Source organism: Ovis aries, chromosome 12 (genome assembly GCF_016772045.2).
Source record: "Ovis aries strain OAR_USU_Benz2616 breed Rambouillet chromosome 12, ARS-UI_Ramb_v3.0, whole genome shotgun sequence".
NCBI classification, from domain to species: domain Eukaryota; kingdom Metazoa; phylum Chordata; class Mammalia; order Artiodactyla; family Bovidae; genus Ovis; species Ovis aries.
This window is the reverse complement of record NC_056065.1, coordinates 61,405,506-61,420,148: the sequence shown is the minus strand read 5'-3', so window position 1 is coordinate 61,420,148 and position 14,643 is coordinate 61,405,506. Positions and strand designations below refer to the sequence as shown.

The following is a 14,643-nucleotide window of genomic DNA, read 5'->3' as shown; positions in this document are numbered from 1 at the left end:
GACTCCGGGAGACAGTGAAAGACAGGGAAGCCTGGCGTCCATGGGGTCACAGAGGTAGATGCGCCTTAGTGACTGAAGAACAGCAACAGGCATCTTGACCAACTTTGGGTGGATTTGTGCTGCCTCCTGGCCTCTGTATTTACAGAGTCCTACCATCCCAATGCTATTGCTGTCAGCGTTCAGTTCTGGAATGGTGTCTTCATAGAAGGGTCACCTCTGAACTTTTAGTGATGCTGGTATACCTCTGACCAGTACATTCTCTATGACCTTTGTTCACCGTAAGTCCTCTTGGCCTTCCAGCCACAGTGTATCCAGCAAGCCCAGTTCCCTAGCCTTGTGGACCCTGCCTTCACTGTCTGCTGTAGCAATTCTGGAATTTTAACTGCTGAACACGGACGATCGCTTTCAATGAAAAAGCTACTAGGAGCTATCCTAGTAGCCAGTTTTTACCAACTTCTGGAATCCTTGCTAGAGTTAAATTCTGTATCTTGTGAAGCACTTCCAAGTCAAACATACTTCTCTATTCAATCTTTTATTCTGGCCCCTTTCTTCAAGAACCCTCAGGATATGCCCCAGCTCCTACAAAATATGGAACAGGGGTGGGAGGGCTAGTGAGGATTACGGGGAGTTATGTCTACAGGCTCAGAGTGTTCTCAGGGGTTTGAGGAGTCAAAACGTATGCAAGGGATCTAACCAGATGTTGCATCTGATGCATCAGGCTTTCCCAGCAGGGGGTACTGACCTAGCATAACCTGCCTTGGTTGGTTAACTGTCTTTGAAAGTCTACTATTCTGTTAAGTCCTTTGTCCTTCCTCTTCCCTCCCACAGTAGGAGATGAGAGCTTCTTTGTATGGCAACAAAGAGGCCCTGATTCTACATCTGGCTTTCAATTGCCTGGTACTTGTCCTCAGCCATTCTTGCTTCTTCTGTAGGTATCAATGGCATTTAGCAATAGCCATCCAATCTCATTTCTCTATAGCTCTTTTCTCCTCTCCACATCTTCAATGCCTAATCTGTCTCAAATTCATGCCTTCTCCAGTATACCATCCCGATTCACCATGGATGAAACTTTTAAAAATTGCACGGAAGAGAGGGAAGGAACGTGACTGGCTCAAGGGAAAAGACTTCTGTGAAAAGAAGTCTGATTAAGGAGCTCATTTGTTACTATTTAAGAGTCCCAAGAACTGTCATCCCTGAAGAGGCAGAGGAAAAATTCTCACCAACAATCAGAGAACCCAGCTTGCTGAGGAACCTATAGTTTGTGTGTGTGTGTGTTTTGTGGGAAGGTGTTCTTTGATTTTCTTTAAAATGGTTACATTCTGATCAGGCATAGCTTTGGAAAGAAGCCGCTCGTACTAAGCAAGAAATATATGTGTGTTTTTTCCTTCTAAGGAACAGGGAGAATTTGGGCTATCCAGCCAGTCAGATCTGCATCTTAATTGCAGTGTCAGCAGTCACTGCAATGTCCACAGCCAGGCACTGAGCACTTTCTCCTCTATAAATGGGGCTAACACTACATGATGTCACTGATGAGATATGGTCCTTGCCTGTGCTGGGCAGTGAGGGTCAGCAGTGACTACTCTGCCCTTGGGGGACCTAATCTGTTCTCTGTGCAGTAGAATAAAAAGTTCATGGGATGAAGAAGCAGCTGCTAATTATCAGGGAGGGAGCACCAGGATCAAGTTTTCACACAACTTGATTCAACACAGGCTGACTGACCAGTTTGTCAGTAAGCAAGTGTTCCTAAGAGGCACAACCTCTGTAGCAATCGATGGGAAAAAAAAAAAAAGTCAATTACCTCCTAAATTTGCTCAATAGTTTATCTACTAATAATCTCTAAAAGTTACCTTTCACTTTAACAAATATTTATTAGGCCTCTACTATCGTCTAGGTACTTGACACATTTCAGTAAATATGATTTGTATGACTTCCCAGTGACAAAACACCTTTGGAAAAAGGACGTCTCCCCATCCCTGATTTGTATTACTGTTGGAACTCCAGACTAGACTAAGATTGGGGCATTGCATGGAAGGAAATCAGCGTATATCCTCATGGTCACTGACAAGAGCTGGCAGCAGGGCAAACACCCTACCCAGCACGTTTTTTGATGAAGGCTGCCAGGGGTGGGCTTAAAGATTTCTAAAGAATCTATGGAACTCCAGGCAAAAAAAATGTCTGAATTCAATAGTTGACAGGAACAATCTTTGACAAACAAGTTTCTAATCTATCTTTGATATTTCATTATCGAAGGGCTACAGAAGACTTGACTAAAATTAAAAACGTAAAACACTATAGTGTATGTAGTGTAACACCTATAGGCATACAAATGTTGAGCATGTATTATTATCATCAGATTATAGAAAGAGGTGCTGAGGATCCAATGAGTCATATATATCCACAGCTTATCCTGACTTTAACGTGGTAACTGTGTGTTATCATATCCTGGTTTAGTCAATAAAATATTTTTCTCTTTTCGAGTATATTTATCCTGGGGTCAGTTAATTTGATAAATTTTTCTAGATAGATAGATAGGAGTAATAATCCAGGAATTCCACAGAAAATTCCATGTTCCCACAGTGTCTGGGTATGGAATAATAACAAGTGTCCAGCTATTCAGGATTTAACTAAAAAAAGATTGGCTCCATCAATCCTATTGCTTTAGGGTCACACTTCATATATTACCTAAAGGAAAAATGTTATTTTATTTTTCAATTTAGTAAAAGAGTTAAAAAATGTTCACCCGTGAAGTCTGTTTGCCCTAAACTTTTAACAAGTTAGTAGTCCTAAGAGGAATCATGTTCGGGATCCAAGAAACCCAGAGAGAAAAACACACAGTCACACAAACCATTCACCAGTGACAAAGGAGTCAGTAAACTGTTGGAAAACAGAGAAAGCTTGTAATAATGAAAAAAGAACAGTTTTTTTTTTAACCAATCACTTATTTTCTTTTAAAAACACATAACCACATTAACTTTTTGCTTTATACAACCATCTAGAAACTATAAAACAGTACCACATTGTGCATTAAACCTACTTTCAGGAAGGGAACGCCACACTTCATAAGAATTCTACCCATGTAAGAAGGAAAAAGGAGACAGCTAATAGCATAGTCACAGATACAACAGGAGTCCAAGCAAGCATCAATTCTTTGACATCACCTTTTCCATTTACCAGAGTGGAGGGAGTAAGAAAGAAAGCAAGGGAGAAAAAGAAGCACCCACAGAGGATTAATCACATTCCATGGTTACTTTTGACAACTATAGCTCAGTTTCATAGAATAGTATCACCGGACCAACACAATGTGGTGGGGTGGGGTGGGGTGAAGGAAACATGAGCAAGAAGGAGAGGGTTCAAAGACAGGTACATTTTACACCCTATTGCCCTCCTAAATACTCTTCACTGATACAAGCTTCTGCGCTAATCTGGAAAACAGTTAAGGTATTAATCTTCACAATGTGATAAAGCTTGAGTTCTGCTCTTTCTGCAAGTGAGTGGCTCACAATTTTACTTTATAGTTCAAAAGAATAACAATGTCACAATCAGTTACTCTTTCAGGATTCCCCACAATCTTTCTCCTTATTTCCACCATGCTGGTGTTGCAGCACGGACCATCAGGGAATTCTAAGGAGGGACTTCAGAGATAATGATAAAAGGAGAGTGAGATGAAATCCTTGCTCTTTCTTAGAAGTTCACATCTTCCTGGTAGTTAAGTCTTTCCTCTGTTTTGTGGTGGTACAGAGGAAAGGGCATAGGAAGAACTAAGGTAATATGGTGGACATTTAGTCAAGTAACTGGTCTGAAGGTATGTAAGATGAGATGGTGTAATTAGCAGACACACTGAATCCAAGGCAAACAGTTGGTTATTTGATTGTCCTCCTTAGGTTGATGGCATAAAACAAAACAAACAAAAAAAACTGAAGGTGGCTTTGCTTTAGTAATAAAATAAAGGCCTGCTATAAGGAAACATACTTTAGATGAAAAGCAGTATAATGATTTACTTCTGTTCAGGGAAACTCATCTTGTCCCTTTGACTTCCTCTTCTGCAGTAAGTGTGTTGAAAGTGTTAGCCCAATGTGATAACCACTATACTCCATAGTAAGCAAGCAAATACATTCTGGAAGGTTGTTTTTAAAGGGGCAACTCAATATCACAGTTTTGCGAATTCATATTAGAAAGGCATGATGAACCATTCCAATCAGCAGGCTCCTCTCAATTCCCAGGCAAACTTCTCATATCATTTAAATTAAGCTCCGAACTTCTTTGATGTCTTCATATTTGGTGAGTGGTGTGGCTTAACGCTGGGTAAAGTACTGGTTTGTAGCGTTAATCACAAATTTCTTACAATCTAATATAATAAACTCTAGCCCACATTACCACTGTGCTGACATTGTATATACTGAAAATATAATGCAAAAAGTTAGCTTTTAAGATTTGCTATCAAGATTGATACCTGAAATGCAGGAATGTGTTTAAGCAATCTGTAAAATCTCTTTAACCTTTCCTTGCTTCAGCTAATCATCAAAAGCAAGAAATAAGCCAGATGCATCATAAAAAGGAATGAATTAAGCTCAAAAATTTGATTTACTTCTCTTAACTTTTCCTGAAGTTCTACTAGAACCTTTATTGTCTTAACTTAGTGACACAGATCATATCTATTATTGGCTTTTAAAATTAGATGTGTTAAAAGTTCGGTGATTTTGTAGTTGAGAAAGCCTTAGATTCAATGTAACTTTTTTCAATCTGAGAAGCCACCTTAATTTTTAAAATTTCAATATGCTGTACAGCTCTTATTTCTTAAGAGCTAAAAAATTTCATGCAAACTATTACAGAAAATAATCTGAAATTGATTTACCAAATAAAGTGCAATCACATCAGAGAATCCTAAATATTTGAATAAAATAACACCATGGATAGTTATTTTCTAACTTACTTTCCTTAGACTAAAAATTTTTTCTAGTCATTGCTAAGAAAATTGCATTTGGGCATAAAGAACTATTTCCCGAGTAAAGGAAAGTAGTGGAGAAAGAGGGTAGCAAAACAGGCAGGTGTCTACCAGCAGTATAACCACCCAAAGGAAAGATCGCAAAAGGCAGCATCACCTCCATGTGGTCAAGCTCACCTACTTTCCTCACGGCCCGGCTTCTGCTGCCAAGGTCCAACTTCCTTTTGCTCTTCTCTGCTACCTCCACAATTACCTTATTTCTCTTCAACTAAATGTCTATTAATCAATGCCTGTACATAGGCTATTTTCTCCTATTAACTTGCCTTGGTTAAGAAGGCATGAATTGCTTTCTCTAGTTCTCATGAATATACTTTGGTCAAACCACGGTAGAAGGATATCATATACCAACAAGTTACTTCCAGCAACATCTCAGTTAAAACCTTCAAACTCTCATGCTGGAATACTGGGATGTCACAAATCCGAGGGGCTGGGCTCCGTTTTCCTTCTCTAAGGGCTCACACGTGCTACTGCTGGGGTGACTGGCATTCTCCTCCCACAGCACTGCTTTTGTATCTGAAATGAAGCAGCTTTTTTAAGGAGAAAAAGGGCTGATGCTGGAAAAGAAAGTTGCACAGAGGTTTCCAACCTCTTTCCAATCTTAAAAATAACTATTATGACCTAATTAATGACTATGTATGATCATTTTAATGTCTCTCTGTATGATATGAAATCCTCAATTACTCCATTTTAATAGTATAGGCAGCTTTAATTAGAGTGCATATTTGTGCATAGAAAATACGCCACTTTTGTCTTTTACTTTCTCTACACACATCAATGTTTTCCATATTATCACAAAATGAAAAAGAAATTTTATCCTTTTTAAAAAAATACTTTTTCATTCATTTAGGGGTATTTTAACTAATACCATCAATTGAGTGATTCTCAAATAAAATAAAACTAGACTTCCTAAACCCAAAATCAAATAATGTTTTTCCTTTGGTTAGATTGCTGCTCCTTTAAAATAACTCTGTGATGTTCATTTCCTAGGAGTTCTATTGAGAGTTTCAGTGTACAAGACGCTCCAGTAAAATTTTAGGTAGGACACAGCAATCACAACTAGAGCATATAAAAGTTAGGTGAGAAAAATGCACATTGCCTTTTCTGGAGGAAAAAATTATATATTCTTTCTTCCAAACTGTTTCCTCTTGATGAGGAAAAGCCTTCTTTTCTCTTTAGAGCTTCAGGAGGAACATAAAGCTGTTGTTAAAAAACATGTTTAAGCATCTGTCAAAGTGAGCGGAAAGTTACCTAAGCCTTATCATTCCTGAACAAACTATTCTGACTGGACCAACAGCAGGAAAAGAATATATTCGAACAATGCATTATCTATGAAAAAATAATACTGATCAGGGTCGAGAATCATAATAGTTGAAAAAAGACCAAACCAGTCATAGGATACACTAAAGTAAAAACACTGGGGAATTAAAATACCAGAAGTCAACTGTAAGATTTTAAGTGTGTCATTATATAGGTTTACTAACAGAGAATGAAGTTTTGACAAGTCAAATTGCTCTGGATACACAGTAGTACCACCAAATTTATTTGTACAAGAAATGACTGGTCCACTGGACTTTTCTACATAACTCAGTAATAATTACTACTCCTTCTGGACAGACCAGTGATATTTCCCATAGTTTTACCGTACAAAACCAGAATAGTTAGAAAAAAAAATCCCGAGTATAAATAATGTAACCTTTCATCTATTAAGGGTCACTAAATTGTTACCACTGATTATTAGAAATGATCCATTTTATTTAAACTAAAAAAAAAAATTAAGTTTCTATTCTTCAGTTTTGGGCCAAGGAATATGCTTGGCAAAACAAAAAAAGCAGTAAAGGCCACAGAGCTTAGTGATTTTTCAGGAAAAAAAGGTCTCAATTCAGGAAGGGGCCAAATTTTGGAAGCCTGACAGAATAAAGATGAAAAAAACTCCTTTAAAAAGAAAATGTCAGTTAATTGGTAGAATTTTGGTAGTAACAAGAATTTTAATTAATCTCCTGGAATTATGACAGGGATGAGTGAAGACATGTGATGCATGGCATAAGAGCTAATGACAAAAGGGCATATTAAGGGGCAGTAATCATATGCTTTTAATACTAAATAAATGACAATGCTAAATTTAATGCCAATCACATTCAAGGGAGAAAAATCCTTTAGGTTTTTGGGCTTATCTGATGACTTAGGAAATAGGAAAGAAATCAGACAAAAGTGAAAATGAGCACTGTGTACAGATCATTATAGTCTGAAATTTCTACGAAATGTGATTTTTGTGTATAACCAAGTTTAGGCCCCCCCCAATTTTAAAAGCAGTTTTTCTGTCATAGGAGGGCATGAAATCTAATGTTCACCCTTTAAAACTGCTGGGAGAAATGGCTGCTAATCTCTGTTTCATCACTGTCAGTGAGAGAGGAAGGGTAACTTGTTCTATGCTCTCAAAAGCATGGTTTCCCCAAGAGAGACTTTTAATTTTATCAACTTCGGGCTAAAGTAAGTGGGCCCAGAAGAAAAACTATCCAATGAGGGTGTAGAGAGTCTATGAAATAGCTGTGCCTTCTAATCCCAAGTTGGTAAAGGCTGTATGTACTTCAATTACCCTACATGTTGAAGCTTAATAAGGCGTAACTTCAGTTACGGTTGGAATATGGGCAAATGTATTCCACATCTGTTCCTTAAAAAAATGTATCTGGCCTCTTCAATAAATTTCAACTGGTTGCGTGGACATGTGTGGAGGCTTTGTTGCAGGAGACACGCTCAGGATTCTGAAGCAGCAGCAACTCAAAACATCAGTAATAACACTTTGGCTTAAAATTAAAAAGGAAGGAAGGAAAAGTCAAACAGGTGCAAGACGTCTCATGAAAGAGGTATTGTGGACCAAACCCTCAGATGTTGTCCGACATTAGTCTCCCCTGTCTTCACTGCTACCACCTTCATTGTACAGGAGTTATATCATTCTTTTATGGTTAAGTTTCATAAATAATGAGAAAACCATATGTAACAAATACATCATATTTCCCACCCACCCAGCAACCCTCCCCAAAATAAGAAAAGTTACATCAAATTAAAAAGTAGCTTCGTGAATGAAGGTACTGCTCTAAGTTGCACTTTCCCTGCAAGTGCGGCCAGTGCTTTTGCGCTGGGTATGAAGGAAAGGAAAAAATTCTCCACATAAACTGACAAAAAATTTAAAAATCAATGTCCGGTTTCAACCAGTCAAAACCGGGCCAAGCGGAAGCCGAGGTGTCTCGGTACCGTCCCATCAGAGGGTCCTTGCAATGCCTGGTCTTCATCCTGGCAGGTATCTGTGTCCTTGTGATTGTAAACAATCCAGAAGATACTGTGTTTTTGTTCCTTAAAATGTCCTCTGATTGGCAAAATGAAGTAAATATTTGTTTTAAAAATAGAAAATGAAAATTAAACGAGAAGAAAAGAAAAGAAACACAGTGAGCTTGTTTGGAGTCCATAGGATCCGATCTGGAAGAGCTCGGAAAATGTGTTATATGTCTTCTCCTGTTTTCGGCTGGAAAGGTACTAGAGGTTGCGTTGGTCGAGGAAAGAATTGTAGAGTAGGAAAACCAAGGATGTTAATCTAGACTTCAGAGGATTCAAGTGTTAGCTTCATCATCTGTGTCTTCTATCAATACCTTAGTGTCACGAGCCTTGGATCTAGTGGTAATGAAAGGAAAAAAAAAATTCTTAGTCCATTACTAAAATACAAACACATCCAAAGTATTAGGTATATTTTCAATCTTACTACCATTAAAAATACATCATAACCAGTCATGGACACTATATACTATACCAGATAGACTGCTCCTAGAGCTTTGTATTCAATTTCAGATATTACTGGAAAAACACTAAGAAACTAGGTTGTAACCAGAGGAAGGAAACAACAATGGTAGGTCATGTGTAATGTGCAATGGAGGGGTTTGGTTTTATGATGTATTTTTTTAACCTCTCAGAGATGCCAATTTTCATCTCTGTAAAGCAGGAATAATGATTCCTTTTTACATAATACTGCTTTTACTTCATGGAGACAGTATGAATATCAAGTGAGAGAATGGATATAAAAAGCATCAGTAAAGCATTAAACAAATACGAAGAATTAAGATGAGGATGACAGGAAAATCACTTGAGGAACACATGAAAAACAAGGAGAGCTGGCCAGCAGATTTAGACTAAAGGAGACACACGACAGCTGTCTTCAAACAGCTGATGAAGTACACACAGAAGAGGGGCTTCCCTGGTGGCCCAGACGGTAAAGATTCCGCCTGCATTGCGGGAGACCTGGGTTCAATCCCTGGTTTGGGAAGATCCCCTGGAAGAGGGCATGGCAACTCACTCCAGTATTGGAGAATCTCCATGGACAGAGGAGCGTGGTGGGCTACAGTCTATGGGGTCACAAAGAGTCGGACACGACTGAGTGAGTTCGCACAGCACACATAAGACAGAATACTAAGTCATGTTATAAAGCCCACCCAGGATCAACTGGTTGAAGTTATACTGAAGCATGTTTCAGCATAAGCTATCTGCCACAGTAACTAGCCAACAATAAAATCAGGTGCCTTGTATAGTTATAAACTTCACTATCACTGATGACTGTCAATCAAAATAAGATAATCAACTATTCAGGATTCCATAAAAGAGATTCTTGCACAGGATGAAAAATGGAGTATTAGATAAAGTCAAAATATTCTGCAACTCATGAGCTCCATGAGGTAAAGTAGGCATCATTATTACTCGACAGAGGTAGAAATAGACATTAAAAATGTTAAGGATGTGTTAAACGGTTGCAAGAGTCTCAAAGTTAGCATTCAGTCTCCGATCTTATTTTAGATTCGCTGCTCTCTTCCTTTGCACAAAACCTGCTCCAGCGTTCTAAATGTCTTCCTCTGGAGGCAATCTAATATGCTGGTGTTTTTCCACTGAACATCTGAAACTGAACGTAAACATCTACTGCTTCCTTGTTTTTGAGGCAGAAAGAGTGTATGTCTGCACTGCCCTCTGCTGGTGACTAGCAAGGATTCAACTTTCAAATTTAAGAGCTCAGTGGGATGACCATCTATTGCACTGTCTTCCAGTCCTTTGTGGACCTTACCTTGCTAACTCTACCAGCCTTCACATCCCCCCTTTGCTTCCTCAAACTCTGCTTCCTGCTCTATGTAATGGTATCATGCTTTGGTTTGACGTTCTTCCTACTGACCTCCCTAACCATTCTTTTCCTATCCCTTTTGTTCTTTTTTTTTCTCTTGCTTGTGCTTGTTCCCCAAGACAGTTCCTTGCTCTGCTTTTCCCTACCTTCTCTTCTTCGGAGAACTTACAAATTCTATCTGAAGCTCAGGCAATTTCTCTTCTGCTCCCTGTGGGTTATTACCATCTCTAATTTTTTTTTAAACTTCCTTTAAAATGCTTCCTTGTTTTCCTTTTTGTCCTCCTGTAAGTGCCCTAATCCAAGTCTTTAATGTTCCATACTGAAGAACACTGCAACGGTCTTTTAGTTGATCCGGCCTTCAGTTTTCCCTTTCCCAATGTATGTTGCACAGTGCCATTAAAACTTATGAATATATTACTTTCATAACACTCTATGAAAAAATTCTCTGTGACTTCTTCCTGCCTACAAGATAAAGTTGAATTTCAGCCTTTTACACTCGCACTTCATTCAGCTAAATGTTGTTACTATTTGTTACAAGCTCTAGTCACATGGCTTTTCTTTCCATCCCTCATTTCCACCTTTATGTCTTTACTGTGCCTCTAGCCTATCCAAACACTCCCTTATCCTTCAGAAAACTGCCCTGTCCCTTCTTTTATTCCAATCCTTTGTGATATCGACTGTCTCTAAATTTCAAATGTGGCCACATATACCCTGCACTTAGAGGGTACAGCTATCCTCCAAACAACTTTTAGGAATATACAAAGTCAATGACGGATAAAAATATTGCTGTAGGTATTCACTAAGAAAGTAAAAATAATAGTAGCTTATACTTATTGAGCTCTTTCTGTGAGGAAACTGGTGTAAATTCCAAGTCATAACAAACAATCTACCTAGCCACCTTCTGAGCAGGGACCATACTAATCCCAATTTCCAGATGAGCAATAATATAGAGAAATTAAGTGATTTGGCCAAGATAACACAGATGTCAAGTGGCAGAACCAGGGCTCTTAAAATTTCTAACTTGAAAATGATTTTTATAGAAGATATACTCAAGAGTCAAATAAAATATTCTCCAATAAGTTTTCCCCAGTGTACTTTTAATGCCAAATCAGTAGGAATTAATTAATGCATTAACATACTAATTATATTGTACACTATGTGTCCATTAAGACATTCTATACATAGGTTGTGAAAAATGTTTGAACACCAGCAATTTCATCACGTTCAACATGACTGCTTTGCAACTTAAATGTTGTTGTTTAGTCGCTAAGTCATGTCCAGACTCTTCTGCAACCCCATGGACTGTATAGCTTGCCAGGCTTCTCTGTCCGTCGGATTTCTCAAGGCAAGAATACTATTTCCTTCTCCAAACTTAAATGTTACCCAGTACTAAAACCTGAAGGGAATTCATCTCACAGAAGTGGCAGCCATACGTACTGAGAAGCGAGGCGAGGCCGGCGCAGGGATACGCTCTGGCTGTACTTCCACGGCCGATTCTTCTGGCGGTTCCGTACCCCATCCTCCTGGTCCATCATCTGCTCTAGGAGCGTCTGATCATCGGCATTCAGAGGGGCCACAGAGATGTCCCGCACAGCACGGAATTCACCACAGTTATTCAGATGTTCATTCTCCAGGCGGAAGAAGTTCCACACAAATCGCCTTAGCAAAATGGGGTAGGAGTAAGGGAATTACTTATAAAATTTGAATATACTACTACTATCACCTGTAGACCTCCAAATACATCAACTTTCCACTCATGGAAATACACACACACACACACACACACACACACACACAAAGGAATTAAGGACTAGAATATTAAAATAGAAAAAGGTGGTGTGTGTGTTGGGGGGAATGGGACAAAAATGGAATAGGCAAAGCAAAGGGACTCATGGAACACAGGTTCAGAGCACTCATTCTTTCACTTTATTGAACAGATATTTATTGAATACCTACAGTATGACAGGAAAAGCCACAGTATGACAGAGACAAAGCCTATGCCTGTCTAAGTGTAGTTTCTAATAAAAGAGACAAATATTAAGCAAATAAACAATTAGTTAACAGTATGTGCTCTGAAGAAAGTAGAGCAAGAACATGCTTCTTTGAAGTGATGACACCTAGCAGAAATCTGAGCGAAGTAAGGAAGCAAGTCAGGTAAAATTCTAAAGAAAAGGGTCTGAGGCAGAGGAAACAGCAGATACAAAAGGGGTGGAGGAAACAGCAAGCACAAAAGGTCCCACGCTGGAGAGGACTTCGGTGTGTTAAAGCAGCAGCAATGTCAGTAGGGCTGGAATGGAACAGGAAGGTTAAAATGGCAGGAAATGAAGACGGAGAGGCAGAAAAGGGCCTGATCCACAGACAGCCTTAAAAGCTGCAGTACAGAGTTTAGACTTATAGTGTGACAGAAAACAAGGAGTTCCGAGCTGGAGAATAATATGATTTAAGATCAATCCATCTGCTGCACTGTGAAGAGATCAAAGACAGCTGAAGGGAGATCAATCAGAAGACGCTGTAGTAGTCCGGGAAAGAGATGACAGAGACTTAGATTCAGGTGGGGATAACAGAGGCGATGAGAAGCCGACCGACAGGATTTCTTTATGGAGATGAGGCTCACCGGACATGGGATGTGGGTGTCTCAGGTTTTTGTTTTCAGTGAATGGTGACACCATTTACTAGAGATCTGAGTTGTTTCTATTGCCATTAGATACCCAGGAGGAAAATTCAGTAGCCAGATGGATATGAGTTTGCAGTTCAGAGGAGAGACTGGGACTATAGACAGCCTAAGAACAGAATTTGAAGTCATGGGCTTAGGAGTAAGTGAAGGAGAGGAGTAAAGAGGATCAAACCCTAGAGCACACCAACATTTACAATTTGGGAAGAGGAAAAAGAACCAGTAAACAAACTGAGATGGAACAGACCATGAAACAGAAGAGAGTAGTTTCTGAGAAATCAAATGAAGAGCTTTGCTGAGAGGTAAAGTCAGATAAAAGAACCACTGGATTTAGATAGAGGATAAAGAGGCAATGTGATCTAACAGCACAGATTCTGGGAGACTGTCTAGATTCAGATCAGGGATCTGCTACTTACTAACTGTAACAGCCTTGGATGATTCACTTAACTTATGCTTCATCAGTAAATGAGACAGTAACAGTACTTACCTGACAAGACTGTGGTAAGGATTCACTAAGTTAGTACATGTAAAGTGCTTGGAACAGTGCCAGGTACACAGAAGACAACACATTAGTGTTTGCTGCTGTTATTAATTATTAACAAAAGCAATTTAGTTTGAGTACTGGGGAAAAGGATGAGATGAATTAAAGGGAGAATGGGGAAGGAGTCAGAGAGCAGAGATAGCAAGTAAAGTTATCTCTTGAAGAGTTTTGCTGTAAAAGAGAACACAAAAATGGGCAGTAGTTGCAGGAAGAAAAAAGATTCAAAGGATCTTTTTTGCTTCTGCTTTAAATGGGTGATATAACATCTGATTCTATAAACCAAATAATTTTTTAAAAAGAAAAAATCAAGAATAAAAAACGTAATTGAGCTACCTCTTTTTTTTTTTTACTAGAAAAAAAATTAAAGAAGCATACATGAAAGAGAAAGAAGTAAATGGGGGGAGGTAGTGGTGATGGAGAATTTCAATGACATTTCTATTCAGAATTATTTTAAAATTTCCACTGCAATTTCCACTTCAACCCATGGATTATTTACATATAGGCTGCTAAATTTCTAAACGTTTGTGAATTTTCAGGTTATCTTTTGTGATTTTATTCTAACATTTGTTAAGACTTCCTTTATACAGCCCAACACATGGTTAATTTTGGTGAATGTTCCATGTGTATTTAAAAGCATTTGTATTTAGTAGCTAGGTTGTACACAATGCTCTACATATGTCAATTAGGTCAAGTTGGTTAATTGATTACTTGTTTTCTTAAAATTTTATTTATTTTGGTCTGTGCTGGGTCTTCATTTCTGTGTGAGCGTTTCTCTAGTTGTGGCAAGCAGGGGCTACTCTCGAGTTGCAGTGTGCAGGCTTCTTGTTGCTGTGCTTTTCCTGTTGCAGAGCACGGGCTCTAAGGTTCAGAGGCTTCAGGAACTGCGGCACGTGGGCTCAGCAGTTGCGGTCTGCAGGCTCTAGAGCACAGGCCCGATAGCTGTAGAGCACAGGTTTAGCTGCTTCGTGGCATATGGGATCTTCCTGGATCAGGGATAGAACTCGGGTCTCCTGCTTTGGCAGGTGGAGTCTATACCAACTGAGGCACCAGGAAGTTGTTGCTTGTTTACTTGATTACTTGTTTATACTGAGAAAAGTATGCTAACATTTTTCTCTAAAATTATAAATTTATCTACTTTTACTTTCTAGCAATGTCAACTTTCATTTTACTATTTCCAAGCTATATATTATTAGGTGCATAAAAATTTGAATTGGCTATCACAGATGAATCTCCAAGTCTTTTGTTTTGGCAAATTTCTTTAGTGCAAAATCAGCTTTCGT

At 38.8% G+C, this 14,643-nt stretch overlaps 1 protein-coding gene across 1 annotated transcript in view; it reads right to left on the bottom strand.

Annotated features, from left to right (window-relative positions):
* Positions 1–2,875: 2,875 nt before the first annotated feature.
* Positions 2,876–14,643, bottom strand: part of XPR1 (xenotropic and polytropic retrovirus receptor 1) — a 206,453-nt gene continuing 194,685 nt past the window's right edge. The window contains exons 14-15 of the mRNA XM_015099345.3: positions 11,589–11,810; positions 2,876–8,665 (exon numbers count right to left, since the gene is read on the bottom strand). Coding sequence (XP_014954831.2) covers positions 8,605–8,665; positions 11,589–11,810 — 283 coding nt within the window. The 3' untranslated portion in view covers positions 2,876–8,604. The remainder of the gene's footprint in view (positions 8,666–11,588; positions 11,811–14,643) is intronic.